The sequence below is a fragment of the Neocloeon triangulifer genome, unplaced genomic scaffold (genome assembly GCF_031216515.1).
Source record: "Neocloeon triangulifer isolate White Clay Creek 2 clone unplaced genomic scaffold, ASM3121651v1 ptg000014l, whole genome shotgun sequence".
NCBI classification, from domain to species: Eukaryota; Metazoa; Arthropoda; class Insecta; order Ephemeroptera; family Baetidae; genus Neocloeon; species Neocloeon triangulifer.
Window position 1 is genome coordinate 8006902 of NW_026775556.1, and position 24263 is coordinate 8031164.

Consider the following 24263-nt stretch of genomic DNA (forward strand, 5'->3'; position numbering starts at 1 on the left):
ATTCAAAAAAAGAAGGAAAAAAACACACACAGACAGTACAGAACTACAGACACACACATGTCATTTTAAAAGCTGTTTTTGAAAATTTGGCGCTTGTTCCAGCAATGGCGGCCGGTGGACGGCGGCGGCGGCACAAATTGTAAACAATAGGCGCACATGAAGATTTTTGAGTTTTGAAGATAAATAATTGTTATTTTTATGAAATTAGACATTTAACGTAAAGGCAAAAATTAATCCTCCATCTCAATAACAATTTCAACGATGTCTTTGGGTTTTCCTTTTGGCCAACCGGCCGCAACATCAGCCCCACCGGCCTTTGGTGCTGCAACTTCATCCTTTTCATTGTGAGTGGAATGAACTGCAATAAAAAAATAAAAATAATTACAATTGTGAATATGTAATATATTTAAATATAAATCTCAGTGGATCCGCGCCAGCAGCAAATCCTCAGCAAACCTTCGGGGCTCCGGCCTCTTCAGCTCCCTCGACAGGGTTGAACTTCGGTTCGCAGCCCACAGCTTCTGTAGCTCCATTGTCCTTTGCCGGAGCAACTGGCGCACCTTCCTTTGGTGCTGCTACCTCAACAGTACCCGGCTTTGGGGCCCCGGCCTCTTCAATATCAAGTTTTGGAGCTCCAATTTCATCTGCACCTACCTTTGGAGCACCTGCTGCCTCCGTGGCGCCAACGTTTGGAGCTCCAACAACTTCGGCAGGAACTGGATTTTCTTTCGGAGCCCCTGCCAGTGCTGCTACCAGTTTACCATCATTTGGGGCTCCAACTTCCTCAGCTCCATCATTATTTGGAGCATCGGCTACACCCGCGGCAACAGGCACATTGACTGCAGGATTAAATTTTGGAGGTAAAATATTTAAATTAATAATTTTTTTTATGTATTTTGCAATAAATTTATTTACTATAGGATTTGGGGGACAAACCTTAACATCACAACCAAGTCTTGGAGGTGGTCTTGGTGGCGGGCTATTTGGTAAGACTCTAGTCCGATTTTTTTTACTATTTTTGCTAAATAAATGCCACTTGCATTAGGCGCTACAAGCACTGCAAATTCTGGTGGCCTATTTGGTGCTAAACCACCTGCTTTTGGAGCTGTACCAACAAGCGCAATTTCTGCTTCCACAGCCACTCCAGCATTCACAGGCCTTGGAGGCCAAGCTGTAACTCTTGCTTCTCTTTCAGGAGGCCTTGGAAGTAAATCTGTTGCCCTCTTTTGAATGAGTACTAAAGCAAATTTTGTTAGGCAATGAGCAAAAGCAAGACAAAGCAGTCATGGACCAAGATCTGCCTCAGCCAATATTGCAGTGCATCGAGGAGTTCAAAAACTTTGTGAAGCAGCAGAAAAACATTTCCTCTGATATAGCCAGATCCTCGTGCCGCCCTTCAGAGCGGGCCAGTGAAGATATAGAGAGCATCAAGCAAAGTTTGTTCAGCATAAGGAATGATATCCAGAATTACTCCTTCCAGGCCAAAAAGTTGAAGGGTGAAGCAGACAGGGTAAATAATCCAAATAAAATAAAATTTATATTCGGCAACATAATTTTCCTTCAAATTTTCAGACAATTAAGCACGCCGAAATGGCGCAACAAACTCAAATTATAGCCCATTCCATGCAAGATAAACATTTTGAGCCTGATAATTATTTTGGAGAAGTAGTTTCGAAGATTGAAGAGGAGTTGAAATTGATTAGTCAAGAAGTGGACAGTGTCGAGAGAGTGGTTCAGTGCACCACCCAGAATACTACTTTGAAGAAAGAGGGTGTGTGCATGATTGTTAATTTCATCAAATTACCAACCAATAATTTTTCTTTTGTAAAACAGAACTTGTTCAGACTGTGAAACGTCTTCATGAGATTTTCATTGCTGTGGCTAGCAAATTACAACAGGTACACAGCAACATTGAGCAGAAGAAAGAGCAGTATGCCATACTGAGGCAGCAGATCACCCATGACTCGACTGATGTGTTCCAACAGTTGCAAAGAAGCAAGCAAAGTTCACATGCCGGGGTGTCCCAATTCCAGACTGGTCCATCTCTTTTCAGCAGTAATTCGCTGATATGAATTTATTTGTACAAAAATTATTTATTGTCTCTCTTAAGATGTTCAAAGCAGCGCAAACATTGTTGCCCCAGTGCCTGCTCCTTCTCGCCAGAGCTTTACGCCAAACCTCGGTTTTGGTATGTTGAATTAAATTACCTCTTAATTTTGAGTAGTTCGTTGGACGAGAGGACCTTAACTCTTGTGGTGTTCCATTATAGGTCTATCCTCATGGAAGTAGATTAACTTTTTGGTGAGCATGCCAACAAATAATTATATGTGTGCTTTCCAATACAGTAGATCTAATACTCATTAGCTTTTGGCAAGAGTAACCTTCTCACCATTAACCTGTATTTTTTAATTTTTTTTTTAATTTTTTGTAATGGAAATGATAATTTGTGATTTTCAGGAGCCATCCCAACTCCTACGCTTGCTGTCGAAAACACACCTTTCCAACTTCAGCAGCCCCCTCTGGGCAACAAGAGAGGAAAACACTAGAACAGCCTGAAGAACTTTAATTTTGCTCATTTCAAATGATTCTGTTAAATTTAATAAATTTCAACATAAAGAGATAAGATTACCAATAATTAACATTTTTATTATTTCAATGATAGTTTACATATTAATGAAGTTAAACTCTTTGAAGCAAGCTCATGCAGTAATGAAAGGCATTAGGAATCATGGTAAAGCTGCTTGCTGCAAAACAGGCATGAGCAGCTGGAATGCATCTTGAATGTAGGTGCTGCTATTGGAAGCTTCCAAAAAGACTTTAGTGATAATGGGCTGTGCGTCATCACCGTGTGTCTGATTCAATCGGTCACACAAAAGGGTAGCTGTCCTCTCCAATAAGAATATCAGGTTGATCGTCAGCCTAAAAATTATTTTAAAAACATTATTTTCTGTGCATTTTTTTCTTTTTTTTTATGCCATAAGCATCTTCATTTGGCACTTTCTTTACTATCGAATAATCTAAATTATTTAATTACTTTTGAAGAGCATCAGCCTCTTTCAAAGGGTCTCTGCTCTCATTGACTGTCAATAGTTCCCCAACTCTGTGGAATATTTCAACACAGGCTGATGTCATTTCAGCTAAGGTGCTAATGCAGTGCGCGTAGTCTTCGTTCAAGGGTTTACTAGGTGCTGACGTTTGTTGCAACAAATTCCAGATCTGCTTAGAAAGTTATTTGGTGAATTTTTTTCTCACAAATTTCCAAACCACGCACCTTTAAAATCTTTTCAGATGTGACCTTCACAGGGAGAGCATTGATGTTTTCTTTAACAGCTTCAGCAATGTCACCATCCGGCTCATCAACGTCATCAGTAGAAGGCAAAATGCTCTCGTCTCGAACAGCAACAAGTTTCTCATGGGCCTCTTTCAATTCAGCTCCTGACAACTTTAAAAGAGAAGATTGGAGCTTCATTTCGCATTGTCGAGAGAGCATTTCCAGTGCCTCAAGATGCACAAGACCTAATTTAACACTTTGGTTAATATTCAATGCAATCAAGGCTGATTAAATTTTTTAAATACCTTGGAAGTCATCAAAAAGGGTTTCGAAGTGGACTTTTCTAGCAGCAACTTTCTCCTCAACTGCCTTTTCCTCTTGGTCTGCCAATTCTTTTGCTTCCCGCAGGGCCTAAAATTATTATTATTTTTTTATTAAAACTAAAGAAACATTCAAGATAGTGTATTACTTGAGAAAGAACAGGCTTTTCTTGCTGAAAAAGTGCCCTTTTCTTTTTGAGTCCCGGATCTCCATCTTGGAGTACTTGCATGGTCTTTTTGCCTATGTTCTCCAGTGTGTCAAGGCCACCAGATAATACCTTTGACCCCGTGCTCTCCACAATTTTTCCAAACTGACTCACACCGGAGATCCAACTACCAAGAGGAAAAGAACCACCATCTTCGGGTTTGCTGCTTTCATCAACTGCCTCAAATTTGGGTCCTTCATCTAGTGGCTCCTTTACTGCCTCAGCTTAAAAATAATTTTTTTTATTTATTTTTAAATGCATTTGATTTAATTTTACCAAGCTGCTCTTTGGCAATTTCTTCAGGGTCTGGAGCCCCCAGGCCGCTCTCAACCGTGTCAATGACGGTACTTATCACATGGCTGCCCAAACTAGAAACACTGGAGGTTGCTGTCGACAGAAGCGACGTTCCCCATCCTCCCCAGCTCCCCCATCCCTGTGAGAAAATTTAAATTAGAAATTGTTTTAAATTAAAAAATATTAGCTAATATACAGAGCTCTGCTGGGATTCTTCGGCTGCAGAACTAAGTTTGTCCAAAACAGATAAGACTTCTGGTTTGTCCTCAACTCGGTCCTCTTGACTTTCTATCTTTCCAACAACGGTTTCCACTTTTGGTTCTAAAATTTCATCGGTGGACTTGCTTGCTTCGAAGTCAGGTTTGCTACTAGCAGGAAGTTTGCTTCCCAATTTCTTAGGACCCCCTGAAGCAAGTTTGGTGACATTTTTAGCCTCCCTTATTGGTCTTGGTCGTCTTCCTTTAGGCAAAGTTTCCTCGGTTTCTTCATTGATTGGCTTCTGTTCCACCTTATCTTCGACTTTATCCTCGTTTACCTTGTCCCCTGCAGGGATTTTTTGGTTTGAAAATTCTTCAGCTTTTGGCTGGGGTTCTACTGGAAGGCTCTCCTCAATTTTCAGACGGTCAACAGCTATCGTGGAGTCATTAACGGAGTCTTCGTCTGTGATGGCTTCCAAAATGTCATCGTCCAGATCCTCAGGTTCCCAACCTGGCTCATCGTCAGGCTCGACTACCTTTTCCTCCGCAACTGGAGGTTTTGCGTCGTTTTGTGACGTTTGCTTTTGATCCGCATTTGCAGACCCCAAAGGTTCCGGATTTTCCTTTGGCGAATCCTCCGTGTCAAATCCTTCGTCGGCACTTTCGAAATCTTCGCTGTCAGACGTTGCCATCGCAAAATCTTGGAAGAAAATGCGAAAAGTCTGCTCGAAATGTCAAACCTTCGACATTGCCAGCTGCTCGTCCTGTTGTTGTTGGCGAACAGCGAACAAGTTCTGCCAACTAAAATCTGCAATACGGAGCTACCAACGTTTCAATTTGAGCGCTCTAACTATATAGAGAGAAATGATTTTAGCGAATTTATTTTACAAGAGGTTTCTCACAGAATTGGAGGATTTTTCTCAATTCAAATAGAAAATAAATTTATGAATTAATTTTAATGCAAGCAGGACAAGCAGGTTAAATCAACACAATAAGAACTAATAATTGTACTTGGACTGGACTATACTTATAATTAGAATTGAGAGAATAGAAAGGAAAAGCAGAGAGAATTTTACGAATTTCATGTGGTATATAAAGAAGACGTGACGTATATGTCATAAGGCAGCATATAAAAGCATAAAACAAAGTGTTTAATCGTAATTTTATTTTTCAAAGTGCTATTAATGACTATTAATTGTTTTAAAACATGTAAAAATATTCCTGGTTATCTACATCAGTAAAATTTAATAAAAAATTGATTCAATATCAATATCATATTTATATTACTCTATATTGCTGGATATACTCTTGCTAGCCATTTCTTTTAGTATCTCCAAGTAGGGAAAAAATTATCGACTCTCTGTTAATTAGGATGAGGCAAAAATTTTAACTATAGTAGCAAAACAAAATAAGTGGTGCAAAAGTTTGGGAAGTTGGTAGAAAATAATCTAAAGATGTCCTAAAAAATTTGTATTTTGAAGTAAGCATTAAGATTTCTAAAAAAAGTGTTCCACTCAATTATCCAGGGACTCGTCTATTTGCTTGGGCCAGTCCAGAAAAACTTCCTAATATAAAAAATCAGTTGGGTCTGACATTGAAAAATTTGTGTTGAAAAATACCTTTACGTCCAATGCAAGAATATCAACAGATGCCCCCAGTAGTGTGCACAAATTAGGTAACGTCCTTCCAAAGTCCCCGTGTACAAATTCTTTAACGTAGGTACCAGCCTGCGTTTCGAGACACAACTTAAAATGCTTGTCATCCACCTGCATAAATAAGTTTTGATTAGTGTAAAAAAATCGAATATCTTTTTAAATACCATTTTGGCACTCATTTGGATCACAGTCCTGCTTCTAGTGGCCAAGGGTCTTCTGTGCAGAACTCTAATGGGAGTTTTTTGCATCAAAACAAGATTCTTAATATTGGCCAAGGAGCTTAATTTCTCAGGATCTAATTTTCCTTCCAGACACACACAAAATGCTTCGTAAGATTTGCTCTTGCTCTCTTCTCCCATCTTCAGTTGATTCATCTCTTCCCTAACAGAAATGAATATATTTTTCAATCTTCAACCTAAAACTTTTTACTTTGCAATGCGTTGAAGGTCACGGACATGAATGAGACCTACTCCTCCTTTGTTTATTTCCTTTTGCAGGCTAAGTAATTCCCGAGGATTGAGAAATGTTTTCCTAGGGTCAGGAAGTTCGACGGCAAAAGGTCTGCCCCGGCCTAGGGTTCTAACATCAACGTCTTCCCTCCCTGACGCTACAAATTTGCTGTCTAAAAAAATTAAAGTTACGAAAATCACAATTTCAAATTCCTAGAAGTGGGCTTTACTCCTTGAGCTGCAGACTGTCTCCAGAGCTGTGCTTATCAGCTCCTGCACAGAACCATCCATCCGTCTCTCACCTTCCACTAACCAAGGCGTTTGGCTTAGAAATCGGCTGAATTTATTGTAACGACCTGAATTTCGAAGCAGTTAAAAACAGCCTTAAAAGGTTCAACTTCATTTTTTTAGTAAAATTCAAAAGTCATAATTATTTAAGCATAAAATTTACCAGCAATAAATATCGCATTATGGGAGCATTGGACACCATTATAAAAGGCAGATTCATGGGGAGAGGTAGGCGGGCAGTCGAATTTGGACAAAAATTCTTCTTTCGTAGTGCTATTGAGCATCCCTTCAACCCCTTGCCTGGTGTAGAGCTGACCATGGAACTTCCTCTTTTGCTTTTTTCGTTCCTCGAACTTTTCAGAATGCACTTCTTGTCTAAAATTATAATGTTTACAATAAATTCAACCAATTATAAGGATCTTACAGAGCAGAACATTCTTTTTTGTCGTTTGTATACTCGACGTTGATGTTAATGAGAAAATCGCAAGTCGCACCACTGCATGATTCCTTGTTGACTGCGCAGGCAACTCTTTGAGAACAAGCCCACTTCCAAGCCTCCTTGATTGGAACTACCTAGTATTTATAATTAAATTAAATTTTGGGGATAATTTATATTAAACAAAATCTGCCTTTGTGCTGTCGAATCCTGGAAGTTTTCCTTTCAGATAAAGCTCCAAAGAGTGGGCTCGAATTTGAAGAGCAATAGGCAGTGAAACAGCACAGGTCATCACTGGTGAATCATAATTTTCTTTTGCAATTGCATCAATGATCTACACAAAGAATTATTAAAATTAAATTGGCTGAAAATATTCAATTCCAATAAAGCAGCAGTATTATATTTATTTTACATTCTAAATTCATTAATGATAATACTATTCCATTTTCTTTTTCTAATCTAAAGACATAATATAAGTGATAAAAATTTATACATAGTTTTGTTTAAAACTGCTAGAAGGTGTGATTTTCAAAATATTTTAATTAAATAAACAATAAATTTTTATTTTTTTAAAAATAAATTTTTCTTACCAGCTGCAACTGTGAATCTTCTGTCAGATGTTGCAACAGGCCTAAACAAGCGATACACGTTTCTTCCTTTCTGCACTTCGTCGGTGGCTCCTCTGATTTCACTTCAGCCTATTTGAAAAATAAATAATTTCAAGAAAATAAAAAGCGCGCAGCTGCCGATGGCAATTTAGAAACTCACTTCGGCCGTACAATCGTAATCTGAAAATTTCCTAACGCCGGTGTAGCGAAGACGACAAAGTCTGCAAAGGCCCAAACTCTCCAGCACCGAAGGCTTTTCACTTTGTTCGGCAGAATTCATCGCAATCCGTAAATAAATTCTCTTTTCAGTGAGAGAGTAAAACAAGATTGGCAAGCAAAACAAAGCCACATGGGTTGACACGAATTTGGTCCGACCTGTGGCGCCTCCAGCGGCCAACAGAGCCAATTTCTAAATCTATGCAACCTGCTCGACTTTGATGCGGCGCGTGTTGCAGTTTACACAATGACAGGCACTTATAAATAATAATAAAAATATATAATTTTTATGTGGATTGATGATTGATTTATTTGACTAATTTATATAAATGCAAAAATATTAAACTTAAAATATTTTATTTTCTTCTTGGATGAAACATAATTATTGACTTATATCGTTAAGAGAATTAATGAAATAAAATATTCCAATTTGATTTTTTAATATTTTAGACTTTATTATTTTTTATTCATTAGATGGCATCATTTACATAACTAAATACTTGTTCTTATTTATCTTACATCAAAATCTTTTTCTCGTAGATGTGAAGCACACGATTTGATCAAGAGTGGGTTTTGGCATAGCAAAGATTTGGTCTTATATTGTAGTGTGTTTTAAAGCACAAAGTTAAAATGCGGCTTCTTACCATTAATTTACCTCGTCAATATTTAACATTGTTCAAGAAAGTCAATCTTACACCCACTTACACCCAGATGCGTATTTTCTACAATTTCCTCTAAAGAAATATAATTGAGTGTATCAAGGCGTCAATTTTTTTTTACACAACACTTTTACAGGAAGCTGACACTCAACTGTCAACGAATTTCATGCAACTTTTCCGCTCAAGCCCGACACATTTCTTGTTATTTGGTGACTCTTCCACTAATGCCTAACATATTTAATTCTATAAATCTGCAGCATCATGAAACTATTAAATAAATACATAAATTGAGAAATCAGTCTAACATCTTGAAGAAAAAAGAAATAATGTTCATAATTAATTTCAGCATCAGCCTATTGATGGCAATTAAAGTACTGAATCATGGTTTAATCAATTTGATTTTTTTCCACAAATAGAAATGGAAGCAAAGCATAATGGTAGACATAATAATGTAAAATGTGCAGCATTTCCAACTTAACTCTTATTTAGTTGTATACAATTCTATCCTATTTGCTTCATTTTTTTTAATGCTTCCTAAAAATCTTATAATGAAATAATACTTAACTCCTAAATTTCATTTTATAATAGTACAATGTATCCACACAATTCATTGGGTTAGTAGTTGGTACGAAAGAATAGTTTTTTTTAATTGTATGAGAGGCAGAAGCTCACCTCAGTGTGAATTGGAAACAAATTGTTCCTTCACTCTTGCATCTTACTCTGCAATAATATAGATTTGCAAAGTTTAAAAGGCAGCCGTGGAAAAATAAGTACAGGTGTGTGATGCAATAAGCTGAGAAAGAGCCGGAGTGAGATCTTGCTCTGTAAAATCCAAGTCTTATAAAATTTCTGTATGCGTGATGAACTTATGTAAAAATATGGCCCGTTGAAAAAATACACGCTGACTTAAGCTTGTTCGGTTTTGTTTGTTTGCAGTCAAACTGAATTTTCATATCAAAGTGTTAAAGAATGAGAACTTTTGTCTCTAGCTAGACTAGAATCTAGAGAGTGAGCGTGTTGATGGTGTGCGGCAGTCTCACTTAAATTCTCTTCGAACAACTAAGCAAAATGCAAAATCTATTCAATCCGGATGGATGTCCCTCAGAAGGTTCATTAATTGTTAAACGGCAGAGTGACGAGGTGGAACAACCATGATGCGGGCGCCGTCCACTTTGGCGTCGTACTCGACTTCAGTGTCCTTTTTCAAACTGTCATCATTGATCAGCACTACAGGACCTTTGAGCGGCTCCTTTTCGGCACTGAAATACATTTTTTTTTATTTAGTTTCCTTTTACAATTTTTAGAGCCTCATATTTACTTTCTGTTCATTTCTTCGTCCATCCTCTGTTTTGAGCCACACTGGGAGGTAATCAAATGAGTCAAACCTAAAACCATGACAAATAAGTTTTTTTCATTTTTAATTTGCGAGATTAAAAAATATATATTGATAATTGTATTGTTAGTTTTTTTTTTCAATTTATTTTACCGGTCTTATTGAAGATGAAGCAAGAAATGTCCACAATTACAAAAACGACAAAAAGTCCAGCCACGATGACTCCAATTAGGGCGCCGCTGCTCAGGGCAGGTTCTCTTGCTTCGACAATTGGCTCCGGTCCTGCGTAGGAATTCAGATTACAAAAGTAAATCAAGAAAAGCAGCATACACTTCTCTACAAAGAAGCATTCACCTAATCCCCTTCATTCTACCTCTTTAATTGTGTGAAGTTATTTACATTTTTTTTTGTCTTTTTTTTTTTTGATAAAATTTACTGAAATTAACATAACAATTTTTCAGCGATCGGTTTTCTCATTTTATTATTATTGTTGCTGCTCTAAATATTTTAATAGAAACTTGAAAAAGTAATTATTGAAATTCAAGTGCAACATAAAAAGCGACAGCAAGGAAAATAAAATCAACAAAATGCAACGCCACCAGCAACATCTAAAGCGATACAGCAAAAACAGAAAATTTAAGTATAAAATTAAAACATCTATTGCTAATTTTAAACTACCGCACATATAGCAACCTGGTGTAAATTGTAAATTAGTCAGTTTTTTTCTGATTACTACTCTATGTAACAAGTATTAGGAGAATAAAAAAAAAGTGGAAGAGTAAAATATATAGAGTAAGAGACACAGGGAGCATGATTTACTTACTAACCCAACTTAATTAATTGCTAACTGGTCCGATGCTTGCTGAAATTCTAGCTGCTGGTCCATAGAGGGTGAGAGGGGCAAACACACAAAAAGGAACTCTCGTTTCGTAAAATCAGCATTAACTTTAATTGTCCCTTATATTAAAGTATGTACACAGAGTTTCTCGCAGATGCGTTGTCGGATGACAGCACAATCAAGATTTTCAATCTTACGAAGTATATAAGTAATCGTTACAAATTCGTTTTTTCTCATCTTTGCATACAATATAGTGTTCAGTGTTCAAGAGGATAATGTGAGACGAGTTTTTCGATTCATGTTCGGTTTGAAATTTGAGATTTTTCTTGTAAATTTGGCGGTCTATATGGAATATTATTGTCGCTATCGTAGAGTACAGCATCAATTTATTTGGTCGAATTGGTTTTCATTTTTACTTTAGAGTTTCCTGCCAATTTTTTATTTTTATTTTGAAGCAATCTGTGCTTAAATTTGGTGCAACTGTAAAACGATTAGGGACTGAGATTCTGTTAATAATGGACAACCTTATAGTGACGTGTGTGTAAAGTTCTCAAAGTATTCGTTAATTGTAAACTGGTTATCAGTGTTTTTTTTTAGTCTTCAAGAGTTAAATCTTCAAAATAGACCATCCACCTCTCTATTTTTCTTAAACACGCTCATCAAAGTTTTGAGTCGAATGTGCATTTTTTCTTCAAACTCAAAATTTGACTTGTTTTTCACATATTCCCGCATTCATAAGATCTACCCATCAAAATCTGAAATAAATTTTCAGGAATGTTTAATCTCAGAGTTACAAGAAAAATGCCAAAAAGTTCGCATATTATGAAGTAGATAAAAGTTCGCCGTGTAATATAAGCTGATGTTTAAAAACTGAGAAGGAAAAAAAGTAAAAGTTTGCTCCCTTGTCAGTATATATAATTATTGAACTGTCTACATTACTTCAAAAACCAAAACGCAAGCATACCATCAGAGCAAAACTCACACCATACCACATGAAAAGGTATAATCAGATAATATAATTAGGAAACCCTGCAGCCATCCATTTCAGAGTGTGAAACTAAAATAAGTGGTAAATTTAAGTTCCAATTATTATCAAAGAAAGCACTGCAAATAGAGTAAATAAGATTTACTCTTTCAAGTTTAGCTCTTTAAAACAAATTATAAGGACAACCATAAAATATCCCTTCAGGAAAATGCAAGACAGCACACAGCAGTCACCCACAACTCTGGCATGCTCGGAAAAATCCAGACAGGAGAAAGCTCAATTTATTCCCAAGATGGGAAATTTGCAAATTTATCATGAGCAGCGTTAATTCTTTAGAGTGAATCTTTTCAAAGGACAAAGTCGAGGTATTATTAAAAATTGAGATTCGGGAAACTTTTTGACATATTTTTACAGTTACACTAACAAAATCTCACTTTTTAGAGCGGTCGTCTAGAAAAATATTTCACAAAATCCAACTTAATATAATGAAATTGTACCAACTGGTTGCATAAATTAACGGGTCAAACAAAATTAAGGGGGATTCCAAGAGCGGGATAAGAGAGAACAACAATTATCTGACAAAAATTGTCTGCCTGAAAATATTTTTAGTCAAGTCAAGTCATTGTGAAATTTTGACACGCAAAGCCTTCCAAATGGTACACATTAGGGTTTAAGACGAGGTTTTTTGTTTTAAATAGATGCCATCAAAACATTGCAAGGAGGCTTTTGACAATTACAACAGACTAGAGCTGATGCTTATTCAATTCAAAATGCAGCAGCGCTTTTTTTTACAAAAAAAGGGGGGAAGGAAACTTAATCAAACAACAGTCAATTAAAAAAATCAAATTTCCAGAGAAGGAACTAATAATTTCTAATTCCACTGTCCCAATAACGAAGACAAAAAATAAGGGAGAAGGACAGATCTTTGATGCTAATCTTCATCCAAAAGATAAACACAATCATTTTGATTGCGCGCGAAAATCTTCTCGAATGCACCGGAATGTGCCATTTTTTGTTTTGTTACGAACACATCAAGGAGGACATTTCTTTATAATAGATCTTTTTGTCTGAAAATTTTCGCAATAATGCTGACAATAATAGGGGCTTGCAAGTGGGGTCGGGAGGGAAAGCCTAACAGCTGCTGAAGGAGCTGAACAGGCGGCTACTGAAAAACGCAGCAGTGGCAGCCAACAACAATGAATTGGTGTGGTGGCTGGCAGCTGAGGTATCGAAGTCGTAGTAAATACCTGTCTTAGTGGGGTCTGCAACAAAAACAAAAAAACAAACCATGATGCAAAAAATAAAAACCTCTGCAAAATTCATATAATGATAAATACAAAAATCCACACTGTTTCCTCTCATTATCAAAGTGTATGAAAATAATTCTCATATTGCAAAAATGAGCCAAACTCAAGCTAGAAGTGAAAAGAAACTCACCCCTGGCAGTCTTGAAGATGACCTGGCCTGGCGTTGAGTAGCCAATTATGTTACGTGCCCTCAGCTCGACTTTGTAGTGAGTATTGGGCCTCAGTTTGGTCATGTGGAAAGTCGGAGGGCCATTTGCTGGGAGCTCCAAGTCTCTGCAGCCTCCCTCGGACACCCAACCATCAGTGGAGTTCCTAACCTGAAGGATGAAGACAATTTTTAAATTCAAAGATTCATTGAATTTATTATTTGGGTAAGTTACCTCGCAGTACTTGATCTCGTATCTCTCGATGGGCTCTCCATTGTCGGGAGGAATCCTCCACCTGAGCTCAAATCTGTCCAAGTAGGGCGACATTGAAACACCATCCAAAACCTGGCTGGTGATGATTTTCGGCTCCTCTGGACTTGATCTCTTAGGCATGGTGACATGGTCATCAGCGGCCCAGTTTCCAAAACCAACATCATTCCTGGCTGCAAATCGCAGGCTGTACGACTTTTGAGGCTCAAGTCCTTCCAAGATGTATGGTGAGTCTGAAATTTTGTAAATGAGGTCAAAAACAACTTTCTATCAAGAAATGAAAAATACCAACCAACTGGCCAAGTTTTATTGAGCGCCTCGTTCCAGTTTCGCCTGTCCTCTCTGTATTGAACGGCGTAAGCTCTGGTTGGCAGACCGCCATCGTCCTTGGGCCCAATGAATGAGAAAGTGATAGTTGTTGCTGAAATGAGGAAATATGAATACACTGAAACTACTTTCATAAAGCTGCTCACCAGTAATGACTTCGCGCTTGGCCTGGAGGATTTCCGAAGGCGGATGGGCCTCTCTCAGAAGAATTTCATGTTCAGCCTCGCCGTGAATATTCTTTGCTCTACACTTGTAGACGCCGTAGTACCGCCGGTCAATGGGAATAATCTGTTGAAAATTTCAATGTATAAAGAAAATAAGAAATGTTTACATTTTAATTAAGTAAACCTGAAGGGTGCTCTCGGGTCCATTTCCAATCTGTTGAATATTTCCGTCTCGGTCGATTTCTCTTTCGTTGAGTCTCCAGGTGATGGTGGCGTTTGGGATGGACTCTGCAAGGCAAGAAATGTTCACAGGGTGGTTGTCCCAGCTCCAGGCTTCCTTCAACGGCGTCGCGGCAAATGACGGTGGGAATTCTACAGTGATGTGTCCGTTCTTGAGGGCCTCTCCACCCTTGTTGGAAGCAATGCAGGCGTACAGGCCATCGTCAGACCTCAGCAGGTCACTGATGATCAGATGGCCTTGTGCTCTTTCTTCACCTCCAGGCACCGCAGGCGCCAGTTTCTCTTGCTCGAGAACAATGCGGTCGTCACTATCTTGGGCTCCGTTTGTGAATCTACCAAACAAAATTAAACATTTTTCAGAAATAACATAAAAAATTACCTTTCGTTGGAGCCAACTCGCTGGAAGGTGACGTGAGGCAGAGGCCATCCTGAGACGACGCACTTGAGATGTGCCTCCTGAGCACCTGCAGCGATGGAGATGTTGATGAGCTCGTCGATGTGCGGACGGACAACCACTCCAAGGTGCACAGGGCGCTGAACCTCTCCAGCCGCGTTCTTTGCCTTGCAGATGTACTTTCCGCGATCATTCTTCTCAGCAGGGTTGACAGTCAAAACTCCAGTCAAAGGATTAGTAGAGAACCTAAAAATGAAAATTCAATTAAAATTTATTTGACTTTTGTATTACAATTTCTTTCAATTAGACATTTAACAAAGTTTTTTATTACGTGTAATTTGCCATTAATTTATTGTTCTTAATTTCAAAGAAATGCTTTTATTGAATAAAGTTTGAATTTATTTCCTATTTTCCTCTAAAACCAAATCAAAATTTACCTGAGGCTGTTGGACAGTTCTTCTCTGGTGTCAGCCTTGATCCAAGTGTAGTTAGGAATAGGCTTGCCCCTGGCTCTGCAGGTGATGCTACCAGAGTCACCCTCGACGACTTCGGCTTCAGTAGGCATATCATCAAACGAAGGAGGAGTGTGAACTTCCACCTTAATTAGCCTCTCCTGGTATTCCCCTGTCTCCATCACGATTGCTCTGCAAGTGAAGGTACCATCGTCGGATTCAGCCACCTTTCTGATCAGAAGTCCGTTGGCCTCGATCACGTAGCGATCAGCTAAAAATATTTTTAAAATTTTTAAAATGATATTATGCTCCTAATTTGGAACTCTAATGAAAAACATTTGCTATATAAATAATTAAAAAGAAAAAGTTATTTACTTGTGGTAAGGGCCTCGCCATTCTTGAACCAGTCCACAATTGGAGCCGGGTTTGCGTGCACCTTGCACTTGACTTTGTAGTCGGAGTGAAGGATGGGGTACTGCTCAACTGGTGCATCCTCCCAGGTAATCGCGACTGGAATCAATAAAAAAATTATTTATTATGCGTTCATATAAATTTGAAATACAGAGTAATCATTCTTTAGATTAATACAAAGAAGTAATATTATAATAAAACTATATTTATTTTTTTTAAATTTATTGCATTTTTCTTCTTACCAAAGGTTTCAATGCGAACTTTCTTGACAAACTTTTCAGAGTTGGCGTAGGTGGCCGAGCAGGTGTACTCGCCTGCCTCCGACTCTCTCAGGTTCCTGATGATGAGCGCGAGGGTGCCGTCGCTGCCCAAATTCTCCGTGTAGACTGCTTGTCCTTGCCTAGTGGATGGCCATGAACTGCTCGTGAAAAGGTTCAGGTCAACAAGGTTTTCCCTCGACCATGAGGAAGCACCTTGTTGCCCTCTCACGAGACAGGACATAGGATAAAGGTTGAGGGATTTGAAAGATTTGGGACTGAATGTTTGTTTTTTGTCTACTGTGTGAAAATGTTGCGTCAATTTTTTGCGTTGAATTTCTCCGACTGAGCAAAAACAATTTTGAAACGTAAAAATAATTTGAAAATATAAAATTTTAAATTTGAATACAAATGAAAGCAGAAGAAGGGATAATATAATAACAAAAACCCAATTTCCAGCATGATTTTTCAAAGCATAAGCTTATGAGTTGTGAGATGAGTGTGTTTTGTAGATTTAAGTTTAATATATATAATAATATTTATTTTCTGCGTGACAAATCTAAAGGAATTATTTTTTTGCTACATATATCCATAATTTATTTTTTAACCACTTTATTTCAAAGTGATTTGGATTTGATGGATCAGGAGTGTAGAAAGATGATGCAATAATAATTGAATTCTATAAGAATCCATGAACTGTAAGACTAATTAAAATTATTCATAATTAAATTTTCATGGTTTAATGGTCTACCAGTGAAAATAAATTGATTGAATGAAGCAAAAGCAAATATTTATTTAAAAGAAGATGAGAAGAAATCAGAAATCAATTTATTCTGGCAGCATCAAAGAAATGTCACGATCTTATGAAAATTGATGAAAAAAGTGAATGTGGTTGCTGGTACAGAAAGGAGAGAGGAAATAAAAGGAAATGAAACGATAAAACGAAGAAATGAGAGAACCAAAGTGCTTCCCCAAGCAGATATTGGCGAAATGCCGGCTGCTCTTCTTTTGTTAGCGTCAGTAGCCGGCAAAAATGAACGAAATGAAATTAGTAAAAACGAAATCACAATATTGTCAAAAACTTGGCTATGCTTCTTTACGACAGCATTGACCAAGCTTGGCTGAAAATAAAATTAAATATTAGGAAATTATGTGTGAAATTAAAAACGAAGGGATTGGTTATTGCTCATTGTCAGTGTTTCGCATTTCTATATAAAGATCCTCTCAAATATCTTACTGAATTCAATTTTTTCTTACTTAGTCAGCGTCTTTCAATCGTGAGCTGAATTAAGCAATCAAAGTGATTCAAGCCAGAGGAGAAATTTGAGAAGAGCTGCGTGTATTAAATGTAAGCTTCTTATTACTGATTAAGCCCGGCAACATTTCCTTTGAGAATGAATTAATCACAAATTATTCGGTCGGTCCAGTCCCTTTGAACGAGCGTCGAGGAATTGGACTCATGCATAGAACTACAACATTCTACGCTTGATTAATCAAGCAGCGCGCAATTACACATCCACGGGGTTGGAATATATATTAACGCAAACGCAGGAAACGTTATTATTATTTGCTTCAACCACAAGCAGGCATAAACAAAGTGTTGCTAGAGGAAAGCACAGTATAGAATATAGGGTCTATTCGCATGCACAAGTCTCTCGTCATGATTGCACAGTCACCATTTATGGGATTCAGGGGAGTAATAATTATTCTTGCTCTTCGCGCACAATAAGGGAACCTAACTATTCCAGGCAGCACACTAATAAGTGTATGGATCCAACAACGCCGAGTATAATTTGCTTAACGATGTGGTGTGGCTCAACACAAATTCATGTGTTTATTAGGACTGCTGCAGAGAGTGAGTTGCTAGTTTTTTTTATGCACAAACCGAGCAGGTAAAGGTAATTAACACTGCACATTTAGTGCACCACGAGCTGGTAGAATTCAAAGTATGTCTGCTTTTGCCTTAAAAAACGTGAAAAAAAAAACAAAAGGTATATATTTTATTTTCCTTTGAATTCTACGAGCTTTGATTTATGGTGATTTGTCCACATTTAGAACCAAACAAACATTTATTTAGAATAAATATATAACTTTGTTTAAACCATGCCTGAATACAGTGTGTTTATTTCTAACAAAAGGATCACAGTGTTTCTAATTTTAGATTTGGGGTGTCTATAAAAATGTTGCATTTTTTACTCATTCGTGGTCAGACGTTGAATGGGGGCGAAAATACATTAGCGATGGATGGCTTTTCATCGAGTGTTGTGACGTCAAGCCGTTGTTGGAAAGGTCTAAAATTATTTCTTTTGTGTGTATGTTTTTGCTGCAGTGCACCAGATATGGCAGAGGGCGAATTGTTGCCTTCAGAAATCAATGGTCGGAGGAGGGCAAAAGTGGACCAACTAACTTATTCTCTGACTGCAGCGTGATTTAAATGCCAAACGGTGTATTTAGATTTATTTAAATTTCTGTTTAAATGAATGGAAAGCCGAGATAAGGGCGTCAAAATAATGTGCAACATTTAGAAGTGAAAACGTACAGAGAGGAATTCATATCTAAATTGGCAAGACTCCACTAAGAATGTGTAAAAATATCATCTAAATTTTAAGTCCTGCTTGATTACCTGGAGTTGGTTCCTTCACTTTAAGTGTTGGCAAAAGGTACAACAAATTTTATATTCACAACTGGGCACAAAAATCATGACGATCGCAAATTTTATATAATAATAGAGGAAGGGAAGAATAGAGGCGTCGAAAGAATGCGCTTATTTGTCAAGAAGGAGTGTGAAAGAGAGATAGATAGATAGAAAATATCGATCTGATTAATATATTTACACGCAGTAGCATGATGAGGCAGAAATAGTGTGAAAATTTTTACTGATGCAAAATCAATGACGGCTCGTTATCGATTAATAGTTAGCGTGTTCGTCAAAGAAACAGCAGTGTCGAGGTGGACTTTATTCAGTCAATCAATCAAAACCATGCGCTTACGGACGGGGCCCAACAGTGTGACTCACTTGTCCTGCTTGACGATTTCGCCTCGCGGGTCGGTCCACTTGAGGTCAGTGAAAAGCTCCTTCTGGCCGGACGGTTTGCACGTCAATAGCACCGCTTTGTTCACGGGCTTGATTTGCACAGGCTCCACCGGCTGTATTGAAAGGTATGGCTGGTTTTCAGCAAACGATCCTGCAACACAGAAGGCGACAAAGTTAACTCCATGAATAATGCGCCGTGGGCGGTGCAGGCGGAGCACCCTATAATATGCATGGGCAAAGTTGGAAAAAGTGGCGAACAGGGCTGAAATTTTGTTGTGAAATATTTAGCGAGAGGGCGCAAATAATTTGCCATTCCAGAAATAAGCACACTGTCTCTTACATCAACTCTAAAGTTTTAAGAAAAGATTAAGTAAAATTAATTTCTTGTTTAGGCAGTAGTTACAATAAATGAGCAAGAAGAACTAAAATTTAAAATTTTATTAAAAAATAAATTATTTGGTCAAAATAAACGTTTTAATATTGCAAAATTTATTAACATTTCATAATTGAATAATCTTAAACTTAACAACAAAAGAAGTGAAAATTAATTGCACAATAACAATAAGGACTATATTAAATTTTTTTAAATTTAAAAATTTAATTTATTAAATTTTTATTGTAAACTAAATGGCTGAAAAAGAAATTCATCCGCATAATTTATAAATATTATCTTGTAGTGATTAATCATTGCTGGATTTGCTAGAAACCAACGTTTAAGTATTTATAAAAAGTTTTAACGAGCAAAGTTTTGGGACTAAAACCTCTGGAAGCTCATTGTTAATTGACTCAATTAGAGAATTACACACGAGAGCTTATATAATCAGATCGGTCCAAAAGCGCACGCTTACAAAAGCACAGCAGGGTCATTCCTGCTGGGCTCCTGGGCTCCAAGTTGGCACGCCCGTGCGCCGCTGCTGCAAGTCTGTAATATCCATTTTTAATGGCGTGTGCGGCTAAGCCTTCTCACATTAACCGCCGCGTCTACTATCAAATATGCATTATAATTAAGCCGGGCGTGCTCATCTTGGTGAGCCCGTGTTAGTTAGCTGCTTATATGGCCGCTCGATACTTTCAACCACGGCCTATATATCTCCGTGCGAAAACCCACGTTTGGCTGTGAGATTAGCCCTAAAAAAATTACATAGGAGGCGAAATTTATAGTTAATACCTGCACTCTAAATGAAGGAAAAAAGGTTGAGATTAAAATTAGAATTTTATTGAATGTTTTTGCTTAACATAGTTTTTGCTCATTAAACTTTAAATTTATTTTAATCTTGATTATTTCTGCGACTCTGTTTTTCCCTAACGACTATTAAACAAGGAAATTTAGGACACAACGAGGAATTTTAATTTCCTCCCCCATTTGCAAATTAGCACCCTTGAGACGCTCTCGTATCTCTTGCCAGCGCACCCAAATTGAATTCCTTTCTTTGCTCTCCTTGACCTCCGGCCGGCTCATTTGCAGTCGTGGCTGGTGGTGGTGCGCATTCAAATTTTCGCGTCGAGAGAAGTATGAGCCATTCCGGGCACGTGTACACTCATAGACGCATAAATGTGAAATGCGAGCCCATCATTTTGCGGCGACGGCGGCGCCCATAATGCGTCGGCAAGACATTGTCGCCACCCCAACTTGGTCGCACAAAGGATGTGCGCCAGTCCTTTCATATTTATTTGGCGGTCATGTTTTGCGTCCCGATTACTTGTCGGTTGCGTGCACGAGCGGTGAAAATTGTTATTCCGCCCGGAAATTATCATTGTCCTCTGTGCACTTAACAGGTTGTGTGAGTGCTCTACCGACGTGACGGGATTATTTTTGGAAGAGTGAGTGACAAATTTCGGCTTGCGAAATAACATCAAAAACAATTTTTCATGTTCATGTTCATGTATATTTTTTGTCGGATTTTGTAGGATTGAAAGAAAGAGATAAACTGGAGGCAAGAAAAATGGCTTTGCTTGTAAATGTGACAGCAACCGTCGATTTTTTCCATCAGAGATGAATAAATAAAATATAGGTAATAAATTACGAAAAATATTCATGAAAAATGGAAACACATTAGAGACGGTCGTCCGCAGTGGGCGAGGAGTTTCCGTTTTTGCATCTTTGCGCCAGCATTACGCGGTGAGTCTGCAAGTACCATTGTTGTGCGTAGTGGCGGCGACGGAGCATCCCAGTGAAGAGCACGTTTCCATTACGGGAAAGAGCACGCGGGAAGGAAAAAGCACTGCGCTATCAAGCGGCCGAGGAAGTGGAGAAAAAAATGAGCTACATGCAGCACAGTCAGACGGTGTGTGCGAACGCTGGGGCATCGTGTTGCTAGATTGATGGATGTTGAGGGAGCCGAGATGTGATTGATGGAGCCACCCAAAGCATCGCCCCTTTCGCCATGGTGCCGCACACACGACGCGCACAATGCGACGTGTGTGGGTCCCAAAGAGCAGACGGCAGCGAGACAAAATCCAAATTAGAGGACAGTTTGTCCCCACACCAAATTTTCATACTTAATATATATTCAGAATGCGAAAATTACAATCAAAATGGTTATAAAATTTTGACAGTAATATTTAATAGAAAATATTTTTTCTCTATACTTAATTGCATTATAAATCTTTTACCAAAAATTTCACAACGAAAAATAAAAAGGTGAAAAGACAAAATGTACTGTGCCATTGAAGAAATAACAATATCACTAACAGAGGAACTTCAGAATGGTTTAAATGGAAATTATTCATATGAAATATGTACCGAAGTAAGTAAAAAATTAATTAAATTAAAAAGGAAAAAAAATCAAGAAAATTTATTTGCAGGGGAGTGTAATAATTTATTTTCAAAATTTTTTGTTTTGATATTTCCCCTTATATAATATTATGTTAAACGAACATTGTGAATTAAAATAAAATTTTGATTTTGGATTAAATGACCAATATTAAAAATTAAATTTTCAGCAAATAATTCTTTTCTTTAACTCATTTCAAATCTTCCAAATTTTGTGTTATTTAATCTAGAATATTTGGGATTTTTAAAAGGTTTTTACGTGGATTTACTGAAACTGTGCAAGAAACACTTGGCTATTTAATTTTGATTAATGCCTTAATTACAGTTGTGGGGAAATAACTAATCAAACCTAATTGTAAGTGGGAAACAACTTATCGTTAGTATATTTATTTCAGATCCTGATAATCGTAAGTTTGCCTAATTATCACTTCAAAATTAGACTTTAATTCAAATTTAATTCCAAACTTCAATATGAAATAACAAAACAAAATCGGTAGATTTGAAACTAATTATAGAAAATAACTATTTGATGAAAATTAAATTCATATTGTTCAAATAAAGATTTTTCAGGAAGATTGGTAAATTTATTCAAATAATAAAAATATTTTAAATTCAGATTAACTGTGTAAGGTTGGAAAAAATCAAATGAAGGAAGATACCATTTTAAAAAAAAATATGAATACAATTTTTTCATGTGTACAAATTACGTCTCTTGGTTTACTTCCTATTTATTTTAATTTTAATCCTATTGCAATATTTTTATATTATTTCTTCTTCATTTCCGTGATCAAACAACTTCTTCAAATAATTTTAAATATTTAGATTATTGCTTTCAGTAAACATATTTTTAAAATTTTCTTTATAAATATAGTTTAATATGAATTTTTTCCAGAACGAAGGAGCTGGTTGGATAATTGAATTAATTTGAATTGACAATTTATCGCTGCAGTTCTGCTTTGTCAACTCGTAAAAGATAATGGGCTGACGTACCCGTGAAATGTTCGTTAACGTGGAAGTCGCGATTGGACAAGGTTTTGGCGCAGTCAACACGATTTCAATTAGCCAAAAAGCCGGCGGGCTGCGGGGTGCGCATATTTCGCGCAGATTAGGGAAGAAAGGGCACGTGTGTTCGGCAAGGTTCTCTTCCTCTCTCCGCTCTTATCTAAATGTGGCCGACCGCAGTATTTGCGCCCTTTGTATTTGTGCAAAGTCCATTGACATGCATTCGGGTGCGGCTTTTGCGGCCGTCCAGCGTTTGCAAATGAGCTTTTGGCATCCGACCAGCGGAGGCACAGATTACACACACAGGCCAAGTGCCACCCCTCTGCGTTGGCGAGCCTTAAAAATTGGCCTGTGAAACAAGAGACTCGCAGACGGACCGTGAGCCTTTTCCAGCGACTCAATTGCTCGCCCCGTGAGTGCCACTTCGCCTCTTTTGGACGCTTTTCCGACTATTTTGCCGCCTTTGTCGCGGCCGCTCGCTGTGGATTTCGCGATTGAATGTACATAAACCAGTGAAAACGGACACGTTCGCTCTTTTGCAAAGGCAGCCCACGCGCCTCTGTTGTTTTTTGGCACGGCCTGGCTCCCTCGCTTTGAATGCTAAAACTTGCTCGAGAGGAAAAAAAAGATAATTTTTCTCTCTAACTCCGAGTTTAAATCTAGCCCGTGGGTATGTAAAAAGCTTACAAAAGCTTTCAAATAACTGGTTCTTTTTTTAAAATATATCCCAGGAAATTTTTTATGTGGTAAAATATTCACAAATGAAGTGAAATATAGATTGGCAGTAAATAATCAACCGATGGCCAATGCTATTTTTTTTTTCATTCTCGTCAGTCCAATTATAAATCACATCAAAACCTCAAAATGAATGTAAACATTTTGGTGAGCAAAATAACCAGAGAGTAGAGGTTTATTTTTTTCACTTGATAATTTTCATTCTGTTATGAAATAAAGGGATGCAGATTATTATAAGAGAGAGCCTTTTTTCCTTAAATTTTTAATTTCAACACATCTAATATATTATTCATTTATCCAGTTACTCCTGAGCTAGGAAATTTGGAAACAAAAATAGACGATTTCAGTCCCTTTTCATGAAAAAGTTCTAACAGAACCGTTCTCCACGGTACTTTCCTTTTTGATTCGCCATCAATAAATGAGGCGTTTATCAGATCCATTACAGAAAATGGCACCCACGTGTCAAAAACTCGCCGTCATCGAGGCAAACTTTTCCGAACGCCGGGATTTCCCACCTTGACGTCTACTCCATGCTTTGGAAAGTGTTTACCGCCACACAAAGCTGCAGGTCGATTTCTACTGACGGGTGAAACTAAAGTGCAGCCGAGTTGGGAAAGCAGTTGTAGTGCAGCTGCGGGGGCAAAAGTTTGATCCCTGGGCGGTAATTAAAACGTCGGCGGTATCGGAGGCCGAGTCGGATCTAATTGATGCAGTGCAAGTGAATAATCGACCCTAAACTGCGAGAGCGGCTCTTGATTTTCCCGGGAGACTCGCGAGCCGGCAATTCTTTACTTCGGCTGGCTCCGTTCCAGCCAAATAAAAATAAATTGATGCCGGAATTGTGTTGCGAAAAAGGGGAGTTTTGCAATAAAAACTTTCGGAAATGACGTCGGGGCTCGAGGAATTTCGATGGAATTGCGATAGGAAGTACCCGAGACGCCGCCGAGATAAAAACAAAACCTGAGACAAATTCGAGCCGTCGTTTGCGAAAAGTGC

At 37.8% G+C, this 24263-nt stretch overlaps 4 protein-coding genes across 6 annotated transcripts in view; 1 reads left to right on the top strand and 3 right to left on the bottom strand.

The window, feature by feature from the left end:
* The first annotated feature begins 102 nt into the window (after positions 1-102).
* On the top strand, positions 103-2633 carry LOC132202091 (nuclear pore complex protein Nup58). Of its 2 annotated transcripts, XM_059628810.1 has the most exons (10): positions 103-344; positions 424-860; positions 921-986; positions 1046-1207; positions 1257-1510; positions 1573-1771; positions 1834-2055; positions 2111-2188; positions 2270-2301; positions 2458-2564. In XM_059628810.1, exons 1-9 carry the CDS (start codon positions 262-264, stop codon positions 2287-2289), a joined length of 1521 nt encoding a protein of 506 aa, XP_059484793.1. In that variant the 5' UTR covers positions 103-261; the 3' UTR covers positions 2290-2301; positions 2458-2564. The 2 variants fall into 2 exon arrangements, with proteins under 2 accessions (XP_059484793.1, XP_059484792.1); XM_059628809.1 differs by lacking the exon at positions 2270-2301 and having other exon boundaries at positions 2458-2633.
* Positions 2626-5078, bottom strand: LOC132202090 (protein FAM114A2). The gene is made up of 7 exons (XM_059628808.1): positions 4288-5078; positions 4074-4230; positions 3741-4021; positions 3577-3682; positions 3272-3516; positions 3035-3216; positions 2626-2919 (listed from the first exon to the last, which is right to left on the bottom strand). Exons 1-7 carry the CDS (start codon positions 4978-4980, stop codon positions 2727-2729), a joined length of 1857 nt encoding a protein of 618 aa, XP_059484791.1. The 5' UTR covers positions 4981-5078; the 3' UTR covers positions 2626-2726.
* Positions 5079-5745: 667 nt separating this feature from the next.
* Positions 5746-8095, bottom strand: LOC132202092 (tRNA pseudouridine synthase Pus10). Its single transcript, XM_059628811.1, has 10 exons — positions 7885-8095; positions 7707-7814; positions 7310-7450; positions 7105-7253; positions 6844-7055; positions 6623-6748; positions 6373-6565; positions 6108-6324; positions 5908-6054; positions 5746-5853 (listed from the first exon to the last, which is right to left on the bottom strand). The coding sequence occupies exons 1-10, from the start codon at positions 8002-8004 to the stop codon at positions 5803-5805; spliced, it is 1464 nt and encodes a 487-aa protein (XP_059484794.1). The 5' UTR covers positions 8005-8095; the 3' UTR covers positions 5746-5802.
* Positions 8096-9031: 936 nt separating this feature from the next.
* The window catches only part of LOC132202086 (fasciclin-2), a 79032-nt gene continuing 63800 nt past the window's right edge, over positions 9032-24263 (bottom strand). Inside the window, exons 2-15 of one of the 2 annotated variants that reach the window (XM_059628794.1) lie at positions 18740-18908; positions 15709-15866; positions 15431-15565; positions 15041-15326; positions 14589-14849; positions 14154-14541; positions 13952-14093; positions 13771-13899; positions 13443-13711; positions 13193-13379; positions 13003-13017; positions 10086-10214; positions 9918-9984; positions 9032-9858 (exon numbers count right to left, since the gene is read on the bottom strand). In XM_059628794.1, the coding sequence (XP_059484777.1) occupies positions 9720-9858; positions 9918-9984; positions 10086-10214; positions 13003-13017; positions 13193-13379; positions 13443-13711; positions 13771-13899; positions 13952-14093; positions 14154-14541; positions 14589-14849; positions 15041-15326; positions 15431-15565; positions 15709-15866; positions 18740-18908 (2474 nt within the window). In that variant the 3' untranslated portion in view covers positions 9032-9719. Of the gene's footprint in view, positions 9859-9917; positions 9985-10085; positions 10215-13002; positions 13018-13192; positions 13380-13442; positions 13712-13770; positions 13900-13951; positions 14094-14153; positions 14542-14588; positions 14850-15040; positions 15327-15430; positions 15566-15708; positions 15885-18739; positions 18909-24263 lie in introns of both variants that reach the window. The other variant, XM_059628793.1, reaches the window with a different exon arrangement.